Source organism: Acinonyx jubatus, chromosome A3, assembly GCF_027475565.1.
Source record: "Acinonyx jubatus isolate Ajub_Pintada_27869175 chromosome A3, VMU_Ajub_asm_v1.0, whole genome shotgun sequence".
NCBI lineage: Eukaryota > Metazoa > Chordata > Mammalia > Carnivora > Felidae > Acinonyx > Acinonyx jubatus.
In genome coordinates, this window is record NC_069388.1 from 46,920,248 (window position 1) to 46,938,952 (window position 18,705).

Consider the following 18,705-nt stretch of genomic DNA (forward strand, 5'->3'; position numbering starts at 1 on the left):
TCTACAGAAGTCTGAGCAAGTCTTCAAATTCTCTCTCATTGTGAAATCTGCCCCAGGATCACCAAGCTGAAGGGGAGGCCCATGCTCCTTAAACCCTAATGCAGTCCCCAGTCTGGCCTGCATGCTTTTGAAGAGCACCTTGTTTACTTGCCTGTCTCTCTCCCACAGTGGATGGTGAGCTCACAAGAGAAGACACCAGGCTTTTGTCTTCATCCCTGTAACTCTCAAAATTCTTAGCCTAATGCCTGGAGCATGCAAAAACAAACATGGATGGATGGATGGATGGATGAGTACCCAAGCCCTAGAAAGACAATGGGCATTGGAGGGGGAAAGCCGCTGTCTGACAGTCAAGCTGTAGGGCCCAGAGCAACATGTCAAGGAAGAGAGAAAATCCACGGGCAGGGGTATGATAAGGGTTTGCAGTGCAAGGACAAGGACAAGGCAAAGAAATTCCTCCTACATGTGTTTAGAGGAAGTCAGACTCAATGCTCAGAGTCTGTTGCAGGACTGTATGGGGACAAGTATTTCCAAAGCTTGGGAGGTGGTTAATGAATGGGTAGAGGTGAGGCCTTTCTGATTACGGGCCACAAGGCAAGGAAGCAGTTGGGTTCAAGTACTTCCAAGGGCAGAGGAAATCAGCCTACTCCCCTCACTTGAAACTTGTCTGTTAAATGTTAGTCATTGACATTTTCTAAACTAGAGACTAGTGCTGACTGAGTATGCACAATTTACTCTTTCTTTGTTTAAAATTTTTTAATGTTTATTATTTTGAGAGAGAGAGAGACAGAGTGAGAATGGAGAAGAGGCAGAGAGCAAGGGAGACACAGAATCTGGAGCAGGCTCCAGGCTCTGAGCTGTCAGCAGAGAGCCCGATGCGGGGCTCAAACCCACGATCACTGAGATCATGACCTGAGCTGAAGTCAGATGCTTAACCAACTGAGCCACCCAGGCACCACACAACTGACTCTTACTCTCTGACTTGTCCTGAACAACCTTCAGTTGGGCTTCTCTCTTTGGATGGCTCTTTCATTTCATTATGAGAGAATAATGAAAATGTAGATAAGCCCATGGAGGATGATGCAGGATAAAAATTCATTCAACACTAAAGTACACATTCACTAGCTCAGAGCTTTGTTTTTTGAGAGGCCAGTGAGGAGGAAACTGGAAGAGTTTCACTGATGAAGATACAAAGAAGAAAGGCTGTGAGGAGGAGAACCCAATTGTCCTTTCTGACTCTCCATCCACATTCAGCAAAACAGGACAGAGAGAAGCCTGGTAGGACAGCTTCTTGCAAATTCTCATCCTGTTGAGACTGACTTCTGCTTTCCAAAACTCCACTGTTTTTCCCAGGTAATGCCTTTTCAATGGGCTACCTTTCTTCTGGCTGTTGGAGTGGTTTTGCAATTGCTTTTCTGTTTTTTGGAGTAGGATTTACATAAACAGCACATTTGAGTGACAGTACAAATGATTCTGGCACCTTTTAAAGAGCATAAACCCAGCAAGCCATCAGCAATAAAAAGAACTGTCAAGCATTGCTCTGAACACACACAGCAGGGCGATACAATACAATTTTTTGAATATTCAGAATATGTACACTGTGTAATTAAATGACTTTATTATTGTGACTGTTTTCTGCTGAAGTTATTTGAGACATGTTTGATGGCTCTTTTTAAGTGATTTATAAGACTTCTAAAGAGGCTGCTGCTAATGATGATAACACCAGTTATGCAATAAATGTTTGTTGGATGAGTCTTTACTAAAGCTGTCTTCCTGCCCTCAGCCTTAAGTGGATCTGGCCCTTCTGCCCATTTGCAAAAGGGAGCAAAGTGTTGGTGTCAACTGACCTTGCCTACCAGCCACAGCTCAGCGACACCTCCTCCCCAGAGTACTGGACCCAAGCTAGGCCAATAAAATTCTCTTCCCTGGTAATCTGAGTGGGGGCCACTGAGAATGTGATTTATTTAGAAAGTGATGGGTCACCAAAAGGTAAAATTTGTGGGTGGGGGGAAGATTGGAGCCACACACAAACAGCAAACATCTCTGCTAGATGCCAAAATGGTGTACATGAAGAGGGTGGTAGAGGTGAGACACTGTGGGGTCTCTACTCTGCCCCATGAGATGAGCAAAGTGTCAGGAGATAATTCATCACAGTCTCTCTCATCTCTGCACATCCTGTGCACCCAGGCCTTTGCCTTGAACTATTTTCCCAAGGCGGTTCATATAGCAAAAGCCTTAGAAGACAGGGATAATGTCTCCTTGGGGCAGAGAGCAGATTTGTTTCCTGATCAGGATAAGAAAGATCCTATTTCCTTCTGGTGCAACGGTGAGGTAGGTTTGCTACTACTCTACATGATTAAGATTGCTTAAACTCAGAACACTTCAGCTCTGATGTAAACCCACTGTGTGTGCAGCATCCCCCTGGGCCCACTTCCCTGTCATCTTCATAAGATGGGGGCCGGAGGGTAGACAAAACAGAGTGATATAAACAGGAAACTCATGCCCCTATTGAACCCTCAGAGATAAAGTCCTTGTCTCTGACCCAGGACTTGATCCAGCTTCCATGAGACTGTGATAGGCTAATTGGTTAGCTTTCAAGTAGGGTAAATATTCAACCCTTCATAGTTCTTGACAAAGCATTAAGAACCAGGTGACTACCAAAAGCAACAAAGACTAGAAAGGACCAGAGAACACCACCAGAAACTCCAACTCTACAAGCATCATAATGGCAGTAAATTCATATCTTTCAGTACTCACTCTAAACATCAATGGGCTCAATGCTCTAATAAAAAAAACATAGGGTAACAGAATGGGTAAGAAAACAAGATCCATCTATATGCTGTTTACAAGAGACCCACTTTAGACCTAAAGACACCTTCAGATTGAAAATAAGGGGATGGAGAGCCATCTATCATTCTAATGGTCAACAAAAGAAAGCCTGAGTAGCCATACTTACATCAGACAATCTAGACTTTAAAATAAAGACTGGATCAAGAAATGCAGAAGGGCATTATATCATAATCAAGGGGTCATAATACCAAAAAGACCTAAAAATTGTAAACATTTATGCACCAAATGTGGAGGAACCCAAATATATAAATCAATTAATCACAAACATAAAGAAATTCATCGATAGTAATACCATAATAGTAGGAGACTTCAACACCCCACTCACAGCAATGGACAGATCATATAATCAAAAAAATCAACTAGGAAACAATGGCTTTGAGTGACACACTGGACCAGATGGACTTAACAGATATATTCAGAACATTTCATCCTAAAGCAGCAGAATATATATTCTTCTCCAGTGCACAGGGAACATTCTCCAGAATAGACCATATACTGGGACACAAATCAGCACTAAATAAGTACAAAAAGATTGAGATCATACCGTGCATATTTTCAGACCACAATGCTGTGAAACTGGAAATCAACCACAAGAAAAAATTTGGAAAGGTAACAAATACTTGGAGACTGACGAGCATCCTACTAAAGAATGAAGGGTCTAACCAAGAAGTTAAAGAGGAAATTAAAAAGTATGGAAGCCAATGAAAATGATAACACCACAACCGCAAACCTCTGGGATGCAGCAAAGGTGGTCATAAGAGGAAAGTATATAGCAATCCAGGCCTTCCTAAAGAAGGAAGAAAGATCTCAGATACACAACCTAACCTTACACCTTAAGGAGCTGGGAAAAGAACAGCAAATAAAACCCAAAACCAGCAGAAGACAGGAAATAATAAAGATTAGAGCAGAAATTAGTGCTATTGAAACCAAAAAACAGTAGAACAGATCAATGAAACCAGAAGCTGATTCTTTGAAAGAATTAACAAAATTGATAAACCACTAGCCAGTTTGATCAAGAAGAAAAAGGAAAGGACCCAAATAAATAAAATAAAGAATGAAAGAGGAGAGATCACAACCAACACACAGAAATAAAAACAATAATAAGAGAATATTATGAGCAATTATATGCCAATAAAATGGGTAATCTGGAAGAAATGGACAAATTCCTAGAAATATATATACTACAAAAATTGAAACAGGAAGAAATAGAAAATTTGAAGAGACCCATAACCAGTAAGGAAATTGAATTATTAATCAAAACTCTGCCAAAAAAACAAGAGTCCAGGGCCAGATGGCTTTCCAGGGGAATTTTACCAAACATTTAAGGAAGAGATAACACCTATTCTCTTGAAACTGTTATAAAAAATAGAAATGGAAGGAAAACTACCAAACTCTTTCTATGAAGCCAGCATTACCTTGATTCCAAAACCAGACAGAGACCCCACTAAAAAGGAGAACTATAGACCAATTTCCCTGATGAACATGGATGCAAAAATCCTCAACAAGATATTAGCCAACCGGATCCAACAATACAGTAAAAACAATTATTCACCATGACCAAGTGAGATTTATACCTGGGATGCAGGGCTGGTTGAATATCCCAAAATAATTAACGTAATTCATCACATCAATAAAAGAAAGGACAAGAACCATATGAACCTCTCAATAGACGCAGAGAAAGCATTTGACAAAATACAGCATCTTTCTTGATAAAAACCCTCAAGAAAGTCAGGATAGAAGGATCGTACCTCAAGATCATAAAAGCCATATACGAAAGACCCAACACTATTATCATCCTCAATTGGGAAAAACTGAGAGCTTTCCCCCTAAGGTCAGGAACAAGACAGGGATGGCTACTCTTGCCACTGTTATTCAACATAGTATTGGAAGCGTTAGCCTCTGCAATCAGACAACACAAAGAAATAAAAGGCATCCAAATCATCCAGGAGGAGGTAAAACTTTCACTCTTAGCAGATGACATGATAGTCTATATGGAAAAACCCAAAATATTCCACCCAAAAAACTGTTAGAAATGATTCATGAATTCAGCAAAGTTGCAGGATATAAAATCAATGCACAGAAATCGGTTGCATTCCTATACACCAACAATGAAGCGACAGAAAGAGAAATCAAGGAATTGATCCTATTTATAGTTGCACCAAAGCCCATAAAATACCTAGGAATAAATCTAACCAAAGAGGTGAAAAATCTATACACTGAAAACTATAGAAAGCTTGTGAAAGAAATTGAAGAAGACACAAAAAAGTGGAAAAATATTCCATGCTCCTGGATAGGAAGAACAAATATTGTTAAAATGTCTATACTGCCCAAAGCAATATACATATTCAATGCAATCCCTATCAAAATAACACCAGCATTCTTCACAGAGCTAAAACAAATAATCCTAAAATTTGTATGGAACCAGAAAAGACCCTGAATAGGCAAAGCGATCTTGAAAAAGAAAACCAAAGCAGGAGGCATCACAATCCCAGCCGTCAAGCTATACTACAAAGCTGTAATCATCAAGACAGTATGGTACTGGCACAAGAACAGACACTCAGCTCAATGGAACAGAATAGAGAACCCAGAAATGGACCCACAGACGTATGAGCAACTAATCTTTGACAAAGCAGGAAAGAATATCCAATGGAATAAAGACAGTCTCTTCAGCAAATGGTGCTGGGAAAACTGGATAGCGACATGCAGAAGAATGAACGCGGACCACTTTTTACACCATACACAAAAATAAACTCAAAATGGATGAAAGACCTAAATGTAAGACAAGAAGCTATCAAAATCCTCGAGGAGAAAGCAAGCAAAAAGCTCTTTGATCTTGCCCGCAGCAACTTCTTACTCAACACATCTCTGGAGGCAAGAGAAAAAAGCAAAAATGAACTATTGGGACCTCATCAAAATAAAAAGCTTTTGCACAGTGAAAGAAACAATCAGCAAAACTAAAAGGCAACCGACAGAATGGGAGAAGATATTCACAAATGACATATCAGATAAAGGGTTAGTATCCAAAATCTATAAAGAACATATCAAACTCAACACCCAAAAAACAAATAATCCAGTGACGAAATGGGCAAAAGACATGAATAGACACCTGTCCAAAGAAGACATCCAGATGGCCAACCGACACATGAAAAAATGCTCAACATCACTCATCATCAGGGAAATACAAATCAAAACCACAATGAGATATCACCTTAGCCAGAATGGCTAACATTAACAGCTCAGGCAACAACAGATGTTGGTGAGGAGGCAGAGAAAGAGTGTCTCTTTTGCATTGTTGGTGGGAATTCAAGCTGGTGCAGCCACTCTGGAAAACAGTATAGAGGTTCTTCAAAAAACTAAAAATAGAACTACCCTACGACCCAGCAATTGCACTACTAGGCATTTATCTAAGGGGTACAGCTGTGCTGTTTTGAAGGGACACATGCACCCCCATGTTTATAGCAGCACTATTAACAATAGCCAAAGTATGGAAAGAGCCCAAATTTCCATTTATGGATGAATGGATAAAAAAGATATGGTATATATACATATATATACAATGGAGTATTACTTGACAATCAAAAAGAATGAAATCTTGCCATTTGCAACTACATGGATAGAACTGGAGGGTATTATGCTAAGGAAATTAGCCAGCCATAGAAAGACAAAAATCATATGACTTCACTTATTTGAGGACTTTAAGAGACAAAACAGACAAACATAAGGGAAGGGAAACAAAAATAATATAAAAACAGGGAGGGGACAAAACAGAAGAGACTCATAAATATGGAGAACAAACTGAGGGTTGCTGGAGGGGTTGTGGGAGGAGGGATGGGCTAAATGTGTAAAGGGCACTAAGGAATCTACTCCTGAAATCATTGTTTCACTACATACTAACTAATTTGGATGTAAATTTAAAAAAATAAAAAAAAATAAATAAAAAAAAAAGAACCAGGCAACTGATTGAGATGCTAATTCTGCACAAAACAATGTGTAGTGTACCAAAAAAGCAAAACCCCATTTCTATCTATGATCAAGGAGCTCTTTCAGCTTCTAAATAGATTTGTGGATACTTTTATTATGAGTCTATTTTTAAATACACTCATTATAGCCTGAACACTGGGAAGGCACTTTTCCATGTATTGATTCCTATGTCAATCAATTGGGAGAGAATTTGAATTTCTAAAAATGTCCTAGGGGCAAAAACATTTTTCAAATGCTTGTCTAATCTTCCTGGAAAGGTGGGAGAAGAACAGGAAAGGCTACTTCTTGCCACAGTAAAGAAGATGTCTAGGAACAGAATGTCTGAATTAATCACCTGGTTCCTGTGACAGTGACACTTAATGATAAGTGCTGAGGATATATTAGCATTTTATAAATAAAAAACCACTTGTAACTGTGACATAAATGCCTGATAACGTTATTATCCCATTATCTCATATGATGAGGTAAGCAACTCTTGTGTTCATATCCTAGAGATGAGAAACTCAGGCTTAGAAAGGTCAGTGACTGGCCCAAGGATAATGGGCTAGAATGCTTCTGGTTGAAAGTAACAGAATATGCATCTGAAAGCACTAAAACAACAACAATGTGCATTACTTTGCATAAAAAGAAGTTCAGTGGGAGCAGGTCCAGAGTTGGCTGACTCATGAGCTCTCACTACTGTCAAGTACCCTAGTTCTTTCTTGCTTCCTGCCTTACCATCTTCAACATACTGGCTCTCATATCAGATAAGCTTTTTGCCTCATCATCACTAAGTGGTTGCAGCCCCTCCAAACACTATATCCCTGCCAGACAATAGCCAAAACTTTCCCAGAAGTTGCCCCTGCAACTTCAATAATGTACCCTTATATCTCTTTGGCCAGAGGAAGGGCATATGCCCATGCCCAAACAAATCACAGATTCTGAGGAGAACCTGAGTACATTTAAAGTGGAGTCCTAAGCAAAATCAGAGATCTATACATAAGGAAGAGGAAGTAGTGGTATTTGGGAGGCATATAACCATGGCTGAAACTTTGTCAGAACCAGACTGGAATTCTGGGGCCTAAAGGCCCTACACTTAAATTCTAATGCTATATTTTTCATGACAATGGAATGTTCTAGATTTCCACTGTTCTGTATGGTGGCCACATGTGACTATTTAGCACTTGAAACATAGTTAATGTGACTAAGGGATTGAATTGAATTTTTTACAAGTTTAATTCAAAGAGACACATGGGTCTAGTGACCACGCGGGAACAGCACATTAACAGCATTGCTGGGGCATCCAGTAGGGTTCTGACGCTGGAGAAATATAATGTGAGACACAAATGTAACTTACATTTTCCAATAGTTGCATTAAAAAAGGTAAAAAGGAACAGGTAAAATTCATTTTATAATATGTTTGACTTTACTTTCATATCTAAAATATTATTTCAACATGTAATCAATAAAACATATTAACATGATGTTTTACATTCTTTTGTTCACCCTCAGTCTTTGGGATCTGATGTGTCTTTTACACTTAGCACATATCTACATTTCAGGTGTTCAGGAGCCATGTGGCCAAGGTAGTCTAGAGATTTCAGAGCATTCATGCCAAATGATCTTTCCTGATACTGGTTCACCACTCTAGGAAGACAAGAAAGTGAGGCTCAGAAAGGCTATGCCAGTGGCTCTCAGACTTGAAGGTTGTCATAGTCCCCTAGAGCTCTGGTGAGCACTGTGGCTGGTCCCCACCTTCCGTGTTTGTGATTCTGCAGGTCCAGGATGTGCACTTCTCATAGGTAGTGCGGGTGCTGCTTGTCCCGGGTCCTCTTGAAGCAACAGTGCTCTAAACGAACCGCCCACACTCACACCTGTCATGAACAAAGCATTCAGAATGAAACCCATGTTTTGTCTTCCAGTTCATTCTCTTCTACATGCAGAGTGATGAGGCCAGGATGCTGGGACAGCCGGAAACAACTCCCAGACAACAGAACAGCGCTCAAGGTGCTCAATTTCCTTGATCCAAACAATTGACAGCAGAGTCTGGACACATCATATGGATATTACATAAACATTGTTCCTATCCCAGACTTGTGCCCTTCTAATGCCGACTTTCTGCTTAGCTCATATGATTTCAGGCTTACTTTCTTCCGAGAAAATCATTGAATAAGTAATAAATTCTTAAAGGAATTCCTTGCCCTCATATTTAATGTCTTTGGGGTGGAGTGGGGATGTATTATCATCACATTGTCCACATATCACTAGAGTTCAGATGGGAATCTGAAGAAGAGGCAATTATGTAAATCACTTCTGACAATGCCATGCACTCAGCCCCTGGTAAATTATGCTTTAGTATACTCAGCAGAAGCTATCAAAGCCCAGCTGAGATCCTGAGACCTCTTCAGATGATTTTCTAATCAGCAGGTGACAGAAGTGGCTCTCGGGACGATAGTCCTCATACTGCTGAAGGTCAAGTCTCTTCAAGGTGCACTGCTATTTGCAGAAGAAGCTGTTCTTGCAGACCTGCTGCCCAGATGCTTGGAGGCCAGATGACTCCTGACCAGGGGGGCACACCTGAAGTGTGGAAATAGAGGAGGTAGTCACATTGCCCACAAAGGAGCTGTTCCCCCTGGCTCGAGGAGGGGCTGTGAGGCCCCCACTTCACCCTCTCAGCTGTCACTCACACTGAGAAATTCCAGGTGCCTACCAGCTACTGGGGCCAGCCATACCCATGGGTGGCCCTATCGTGACCTGGAGGAGAGAGAAGGACCCTCAGATCCAGCCCAAACCCAGCCCTTTGCTGCTTATAACTATGTACAGGTGAGCAATTTGGGTCTGATGCCAGACATTGAATCAACAGACCCAAAATAGGCCCCTCATATATACATCCTACAGCAAAGGGACAGGTGAGCTAAAAAAAAACAGCTTATAAATGCACTTTGTTTCCCCCGCTTTTACTCAGCATGAATGTTGCACTCTGCTTTCTCTAGTGGCATATTTAGTGCCTTGGGAGAGGACAGCTATGGGGTCCCAACCGCCCCAGCCTAATCCCATCTGGTATGCAGCAGGTTGAACCTTGCCCCTCTTGAGCTGTTTCTCTGTGCAGAGGGGTCTCTGGTTTCCTGGATGCTTCTTTTGACCTGTCCCTTCAGCCTCCCTGGCGGCCCAGTGATTTCCACACACTGTGGCCCCCAGGTTGCCTGTCTCTTATGGTTCCATTTAATTGAGCAATGCATCAATACACTTTAGAATTATCTGGAGAGCCTTTAAAATATTCAGATGCCTGAGTCCCCCTCCAAACCAAATGACTCAGAGTGTGTGGGAATGGGGCCCAGGCATCCGTGGTTGTGAATTTTCCCAGGGGTGCCAACCTGCAGCAGAGGGTGCCTGGCTATCAGGGAAGTGAGCTCCCAGAAGCTGAGGATCCTGTGTCAGATCCTGTGTCCTGGGCTCCAGTGAGGGATGGGACCTTCTCTTCGCTGCCAGTCTGAGCATGTTTGTGCCTGGTTTTTGACACCCCAGCAGCACACGTGTTCCATGAGTGATGCCTGCGCCTTCCAGCTCACCGATGCTAACAGAGGGGGTCCTCTGCTTAATGTCAGAAAAACCAGATGTGCCCAGGAGCTTTGAGCTACCAAGCACCAGAGACTTCAGATGGAATATTAATAATAATAAACATTTTATTAATAATAAACATATAGTGTTTATTGGAGCCAGACCCTGTTGTAACTGCTTCACATATGTCAACCTGTTCAGTCCCCACAACAGCCCATCTGTGGTAGGACTAGAATTAAGGCCACTTTGCAGGGGATGAAGTAGAGAAACAGAGAGGTTGAGTAACTTGCCCAAGGTCACATAACTGGCAAGCAATGAGCTGGGACTCAGATCAAAGCAGTCACATTATGTTATGCTGCCTCCCAAAATGTGTGCCATTCAAGAATTACCCCCTCCACCCCACACTGTCAGCTCAAACACAAATCCTAGTAGCTCAGCCTCATGACTTTCTTGACTTGGAAGAAGAACCTCCATATCAGACCTCAATTTCTAAACCTGTTCTAGTCCATGATATTTTACCATTATGATGATGCTGCAGTGAAGGCAGTGATTCTCGGTATAAACTCAATCTTGTTTTCATCATTATGGCAATTTTTCAAAAGCTAAGATACTCTCTTCAATCCCTGAACCCCACTCCCAACCTAGGCCTGGGGTTTGAGGCCAGATAGAACTTGAGAGCAAAGTAGAGAAATGGGATGGGCAGGAAAGTGTTCATCTCAGGATGAGCCGAATATGACCTAGGTGCACATGTCCCTCCAGAGCCATCTCAGGAGGCGGTTCAGCACTGTGAGTGCTCATTCTCTCAAGAATTCACTGTTGCATGAGTGGTCCACACTTCAAATGCTTCTCTGATCCTTCCCTAAATATAGAAGTCTGGAGAGAGTATTTTTGGAAATGGCATGATTCCCTGCTCTTGGTCTTGGACACATAGATATTTCAATTTAATCTTCAATATCTCCTGGTGTTGTCAGTGAAATGCACACCTCACCTTTACCACTGCAAACCCTTTCCCTATGATGCTCTGAGGAGATGTGTGACAGCCCCTTAGAAGTTAATCTGGTGCTTCACAAACTTTATTTTCTGCCACTTAAAGTGGAAATTCAAAAGTTAAATTGGAGAGTCCCCCATAATTAGAGGATCCTTGTCCTGGTTTGCCTGGAAGAGTCAGGTGTCATGCTGTTGGTCAGCACAACTGCTAATAGAGCTTCCTTTCACTCCCAGGAGAATCTGGTTTGAGCATTACCCATCATAAAGGTGTGAGTCAAAGCAGAATAAAGGTCAGGCTGTGTCTGCAAAGCTTGCTCTGTTTGGATCATTTGCACAAAGTTGGGATAGAAGTAATGCTCTCCCCATGTGTCTTAGGATTGTTTTCAATACAGGTTAGATATAAAAACACTGTTAGTAGAAACCGATACATCTGACAATAAAACCTATAATAATAATTAATGGGGGAGTGTGTCAGTGGCCTCCACCACCCCCTTGACCCTTTACCCTCTGAAGGGAACTAACCAGTGGAACATCAGACAACAACGTGGGGCCAAGCGGGAGCAGGCAGACCTTCTCTTTAGTCTCATCACACAGAGAGGGTTAGAAAAATAAATAACCTTGACAGCTGACACTCACTGAGTGCTGATGATGGCCAGGTACTCCCCCAGTTACCATAGGTATGCCAAGGTAATGGGTCCTCATGGCGCCTTACCAAATAATTACTACCATTACACCCACTTTCCAGATGTGGAAACAGAGGCACAAAAGATGGAGGGACTTGCCCAAGGCTGCATATCTGGGAGGAGGTGAAGCCGTATTTGAACCAGGCAGCCTAGTTTCAAGGTCAAGATGCCACAGTGCCGAGCCTACCTGCCCTGTGTGTACCTAGAATGCACCAGTATGCCCTCTCTGCTTGCCGCTGCAGCAGTCCTGGCACAAACATGCAGCTCTTGCTTGTGCTGTTCCAAATGCTCCAAAGGCTCTTTGTGTAAACCTCACAGACCTGGACCCCGAGGCCACCCTCTGTCATGGTAAGGAAGCCATGCAGACCCCAACTCTGACCCTGACAGTTGGCTTATACACACTCCCAGCTTCTCCACCTCCTCAGATGACGGCCCTAGGCCTCCTCCAGGCACACAAGGCATACCTTATCATCACCCACTACATTCTGCTCCCCTGCCAGGCATCCAGAGCTGCTGCCACTTCGCAGTTCATTCCCCAGGCCCCCAGCAGCATCTGCTCTGCCAGCTTCTCTCTCTGAAGTACACCTTCATCCTCACTATCATGCTTTGTCTCCTTCTTTGCCACCACCCTTCCCCTGTGATCCCAGACACTTTCCAGTAGGTTTCCAATGTGGGGCGGTGGTGAAAATATAAGCCTTCCAAGGCCCTGCACACAGTAGGCCATCATCCCATATAAGACAACATATGCAACCATGCTTCGCAGGGGACTCATACTCTCCACTAGCATTTGTTGAATGAATGAATGAATGCTCAGTCTCCCTGACTTCTGGACTCCAGAAATGCTGGGTTTGGGTGTCCCCAGTGCTACATGCAGCACACTCATAATGTGGGCTGTTTTCTAAAACCGGAGAAAACAGCAATACATATTTACCTTATTAAATGCTAGCTTGATTTGCTGTGAATTGTATGTCTGCATGAGGGGAGAGAGGGCAGAGCCAGGAAACGTTAGGAGAAAAACTATCCAAAGTAGAGGTGGGAAAGATCCCAAGGGCTCACGTGTTAGGCAAGACACCAGGAAATATTCAGAGATGAGAGGGGGCTGGGCATTAAATGGACAGAGAGAATGATGGTAGAGGGGTATCCAGGCATGCAGAACAGCTGTGGGACACCTCCCCTATTGGGCCTCGAGGGGAATCATTTAAAGATTTCCCCCAGTGTCCAGGACTAAAAAGAAAAGCCCCTGTATTTCTCCCTCCACCCAAATCTTGGGTTTCTGTCACCCCCCCACAAACACCTGCACCCTAGAATGACAAAGCCACCATCTCTTTCCCCATAAGCATCTCTCCCTTAGAGACAATGAGGAAAATGAGAGCAGAGGAAAGAACAGACTAATTTAAAGAGTGTCCATAAAGGGGAGGAGGGTTGCTAAGACAAATCTTTTATTATTAATTTTTTTAAGACAAATCTTTTAAAGGAACCATTTGGGTGGCAGAGACTAGGGACAGAGATTAGACTCAGCCACTATGTTGCACAGGGGCTGATCACCGGTCCCTCCCCTTTCCCCCCCCCCCCCCACCAAATCCTGGATAAATAGCAGTCAGACCTCTGACAGGTCACCTCTAGCTGGCCTTAATCATCCCGACAGCCTCCCCTCCGCAGCTGCTCCCGCCATCCAGCATAGGAGATGGGACCCCACTCCGGGGCACCGGGTAGCCACTTCCAGATGCATCAAAGACATTTCATGAGTGTGCTGAAGGGAGGCTCAAGGAGGCCACTGGCCTGCAGAGGTGGTGTTCCAAAGGGCCAGCATTTCCCTGCCGATTATCTTCCAAGACAAATCCCCACTTCACTAATTCTGCTGTGCCCTGTGCCTGACCAGTAGGGCCAGGGTTGTGAGACTGCCTGCTGGATCCCCAGACCCGGACTGTAGCCCAGAATTATCCAGCTCAAGGGTGTTAACTTGCACTCTCTGGAGTTTGGGAGAAGGAGGGAATCCAGCCCCGAACACCGACCTTTCCAGAGCACCCTTTCCCAGGCACCTTTCAGAGACCTCAGTGGGGACGCCTCAGAAGTCAGCCAGCTTGGCATAGGCTTTGCGGCATCTAGCTCTGGGGTTAGCTGCCGCTGTCGGTGCTACCCCGCGCAATGAGCATCGGACGCAGAGGCTGGCCTTCTTTTGTGGCATCTCTCCTCCTCTGTGGATCCTCCTCTGTGCCTCCTCCTCTGGCATCTCCGTTCCCGGCGCCCACCCACCTCCATCCTACAGAAATCTCACTGAAAAGGTCCTGGGATTTGCGATTGCGCGGAGTGAAGGGAGGGGGCGACTGGGACCCGGGCAGACCGGGAATTCACAGCGACGCCTTTGGGAGCTTCAGGTTCCGCTTCTAGGAAATGAGTTTAATGATGGGACAGACCCTGCAGGTCTTCGAGAAGATCATAGGGGCAGGGGGGCGCGGTGGAGAGGAGGAGGATGTCAAGCGCCCGGCTAAGGGCTCTGCACGCTCAGCATAGTCGCTACCACCCCAGGGCCGCGTTACCCAAACGGAGGACTCTGGGACCCCTAGCCCCGCGGCTGCAGAGGGCAGAGCAGGGGAGTGGGAGGCCAAAGGTCAGACAAGACAGGATCTGAGGTGAGCAGCTGAGGGGGCGGGAGGTCCATCTGGGGCTCTGGACGACCTGGGGCGGGGCTGGATCCCAGGCGGGGGCGCGGAGGTGGGCAGGCCGGGCGGGGCGCGCGGGCGCTCGGACTGGGGTGCGAAGGGCGCACGGCGCGGGATTGGCGGGCGCTCCCCGCGGGGCCCACCGCAGGCTTTTCAGGCGGAGCAGGCAGAGGCGCACGCACCTGCACCGGAGTCCCAGGGCAAGTACTCTCCACCGCGCTCCCGCCGCCCCGGGCGGGCACCCCTGGGCATGAGCGCCCCCCCGACGCTGCCCCCAGAGGGCGAGGAAGAGCTCCAGACAGCCTGGTCCCCTGCGGTCAACGCCAGCTGCGCCCCTGCTGAGGAGGAGGCAGCGGCGGGGACCGGGGACGCAGGGGCACCGGGCATGGTCATCCAGTGCATCTACGCGCTGGTGTGCTTGGTGGGCCTGGTGGGCAACGCCCTGGTTATCTTCGTGATCCTCCGCTACGCCAAGATGAAGACGGCCACCAACATCTACCTGCTCAACCTGGCCATCGCGGATGAGCTCTTCATGCTGAGCGTGCCCTTCGTGGCCTCGTCGGCCGCCCTGCGCCACTGGCCCTTCGGGTCTGTGCTGTGCCGTGCGGTGCTCAGTGTGGACGGCCTCAACATGTTCACCAGCGTTTTCTGTCTGACGGTGCTCAGCGTGGACCGCTACGTCGCCGTGGTGCACCCTCTGCGCGCCGCCACCTACCGGAGGCCCAGCGTGGCCAAGCTCATCAACTTGGGTGTGTGGCTGGCATCCTTGCTGGTCACCCTGCCCATCGCCATCTTCGCTGACACCAAGCCGTCTCGGGGCGGCCAAGCCGTGGCCTGCAACCTGCATTGGCCTCACCCGGCCTGGTCGGCGGTCTTTGTGATCTATACTTTCCTGCTGGGCTTCCTGCTGCCCGTTCTGGCCATCGGCCTGTGCTACCTGCTCATCGTGGGCAAGATGCGGGCGGTGGCACTGCGAGCCGGCTGGCAGCAGCGCAGGCGCTCAGAAAAGAAGATCACGCGGCTGGTGCTGATGGTGGTAGCAGTCTTTGTGCTCTGCTGGATGCCTTTCTATGTGGTGCAGCTGCTAAACCTGTTTGTGACCAGCCTCGATGCTACAGTCAACCATGTGTCCCTCATCCTCAGCTACGCCAACAGCTGTGCCAACCCTATCCTCTATGGCTTCCTCTCAGACAACTTCCGCCGTTCCTTCCAGCGGGTTCTCTGCCTGCGCTGCTGCCTCTTGGATGTCGCAGGTGGTGCTGAGGAAGAGCCCCTGGACTACTATGCCACTGCTGTCAAGAGTAGAGGTGGGGCAGGATGGATATGCCCCCCACTCCCCTGTCAGCAGGAGCCCTTACGACCAGAACCCAGCCACAAGCCGGTCCCTCTCACCAGGACCACCACCTTCTGAAGAACCCTTTCACCTCCTCCCCAGCCTGGCCACCTGTAAGGGAGTCTGTGCTACCCTGACACCCCAGCAGACTGCCAGTCCTAGATGCTCATCTAAGAGCCACCACCTGTTCCCACCACAGCCACAGCCACCTTTTCCCAGCAGTCTATGGGCCAGCCCCAAGAGCATCAAAGCTCCTTTCCTTTGTTCTGTCCTCAGGACTCTGGTTTCTAGGGGGGCACCTTCATGGGGGTAGGACTCCTCTGACCACCAGTCCATGATGTTAATTATTCCTGGATCTCTGACTAGTTTCCGAGGGGTGGGAAGCAGGAGGATGCCAGGCAGTAATGGCCATCTGCATGTGACGTGTTACAGAATCTCTGCCTTGGAGAGGGCTGTCCAGAGGGTGGAGGCAGCCTGTGCCCTTGCTCTCTGCAGACTCTGCCTGTGGTGGGGACATAGCATGTTCGAAAAGGGAAGGGAGGAAGGAAGATGCCTCCAAGCACACCATTGGCTTCCATTCCTGGGATCTTTTCTAACTGAAATTGATGCATGACAGCCTGGGGCACCTCCAGGCCCAGTGCCTGCTTGCAGTCAGAAATGTCACTCCAGTTTTCTGGGGCTAGCAGCAGGCTTCCTGTGAGTAGGAAAGGTTTGGAAAGTCATGATGTGGGATTTGTTATGAGGCACAAAACCAGGTCAGTAATAATAATAATAATAATAATAATAAAGCAGAAAGGATGAATCTCATCTAGCTCCTATGGTGTGATTTTTTGCCATGACCCTTTGTCATGAGAACATGAGACCTCATTAAGTTGACCAGTTTATACCGCAGTGGTGAGTGGGAGGGAACTGGAGGTGGGAGGGAAGAGACCAGAGAATGCAGATGGAAATCAGCCCAGATTTTGGATAGAGGAGGCAGCTCTGTCACCCACTGTTAAAAAAAAAAAAAATCGCAATTCAGTAAAACACCAGCCAGATGAACATAATAAACATATCTAGGCTGAACATGGTAAACAGCTGTAACTTCTTGCCTAATGTTAACCCAAGGATAAATTAGCTTTTCCTAAAGGAAAAAGTCAGCTTATGAGAGCTTTAATCCTGTTTTCTGTGAATAAATCCTTGCAATGCTTCTGTAGGGGCCTGGAGTGAAAACATGCAATTAAACATATGTGAACAGCTGTGTGGGAGACTCCACCTGGCTGAGCAAAGCAAAACACCCTTCTGGGTTTGGCCAGCCCATCCCGGTGCAGAAAGGAAGATATTCAGGGAGGGAGGTGAGGACAGCTGGAGAGAGAGCCCCTCTGCTCTTCAAATGGGGTCAGCCTTGCAGCTTCCTAGCAGGAGGGCTTCAAGAGAAAACACAAGGGACCTGCCAGCCTAGCAGAACTTGCCTGACTTGAGCCTTTTGGGGCAGCCAGCAGGCATCCCAAGGTGGACACAGAGGGCTTCTAGGAGGCTAAAGAAGATTGAGGAGGGCAGAGCAAGGCCCAGGGAGATGCTCTGCTTCCACCATGGGCAGGGGCTCCTCTCTGAGGAGGAAACAGAACAGGGCTCTTCCCTGAAGTGTTAGGGCCAAAACCAGAGTCTTATTTGATATGAGCAGGTGCCTGGTGTATGAGAACCAGGCAAGAGAGCTGACTTCTGGTCCTAGATATAAACATTGTGTGATCCAGGCAAGTGACTGAACTCTAGGGTCCTCAGAGTTCTGTCTGTAATAAAACGAGGTCTTCCAATGTCAGCACACCGTGACAGAGAACTAACCGTATGCTCTTTTCCATGTGGCTATAGAATCTAGCTTCTTCCCTACTGAATGAAAAAAAAAAGCCTTACCTACGTTGTGTTTGGGCATATAACCATTGGATCCTTACTCCTCTACATGGCCAGCCAGCAGTATGATCTGTAGGCGGTAATCAGTGTTGATCCAAATGTGTCTCATAGGGCTGGGTGGGTGAGGTAGAGATGAAGGCCATTAGGGTCTGCACATTGGGGTGGTCTACATCTGTCTGAGAGAGAAAATGTGTAGCCAATCTGTGTTGTATCCCAGAGACATGGCTGTGGTTTGGGAGCTCCTAACTAAGGTGCAAGATCCCCTTGAACTCACAAACATGTGTGCACACATGCACACACATGCATGCATGTAAACACACAGACATCAATTGTCCCAAACCTATCATACCCACTCGAGTTGCCTTGGGCATCTGGAGTAAGCCAGTACTGGTGTTGACTGCCCTTGTGTAACCATAATTTCTTAGTAGTCTTTAAAACTTAATTATTTCTTTGTTCCCCAGTGCCTGGCAGCATGCAGCAGTGTGGTCACTGAGTAAATGTGGTGGAGGGGCCACTGGAAAAGATCTGACATGGGCATGGGCTGCTGGGCTTTTGCCTCCTCTTGGGTGGGGGGCTACAGTCCTTGTCTTCAGTGTCCAACAGTGATTCACACCAGGCCAACTCTCTGATGAGCAAGACGGAGCACTGACCAGGAGTCTTGGCAACACTGGGCTGGGCTGAGTATTTGAAAATGCAATGTTTTTAACTTGGTGATGGCTGAAGTAGAGGTAGCCTTAGGTGATGAAAGGAAAAATCCCTGAGAGGCAGGGGCCCTCCATCGGCCAAGCCA

General features: G+C 46.3%; 1 protein-coding gene across 2 annotated transcripts; it reads left to right on the forward strand.

Annotated features, from left to right (window-relative positions):
* The first annotated feature begins 14,186 nt into the window (after positions 1–14,186).
* Positions 14,187–17,377, forward strand: SSTR4 (somatostatin receptor 4). 2 transcript variants are annotated; one of them, XM_027069462.2, is made up of 2 exons: positions 14,187–14,665; positions 14,862–17,377. In XM_027069462.2, the coding sequence occupies exon 2, from the start codon at positions 14,946–14,948 to the stop codon at positions 16,104–16,106; it is 1,161 nt and encodes a 386-aa protein (XP_026925263.2). In that variant the 5' UTR covers positions 14,187–14,665; positions 14,862–14,945; the 3' UTR covers positions 16,107–17,377. The 2 variants fall into 2 exon arrangements, with proteins under 2 accessions (XP_026925263.2, XP_053057336.1); XM_053201361.1 differs by lacking the exon at positions 14,187–14,665 and having other exon boundaries at positions 14,704–17,377.
* Positions 17,378–18,705: the final 1,328 nt, after the last annotated feature.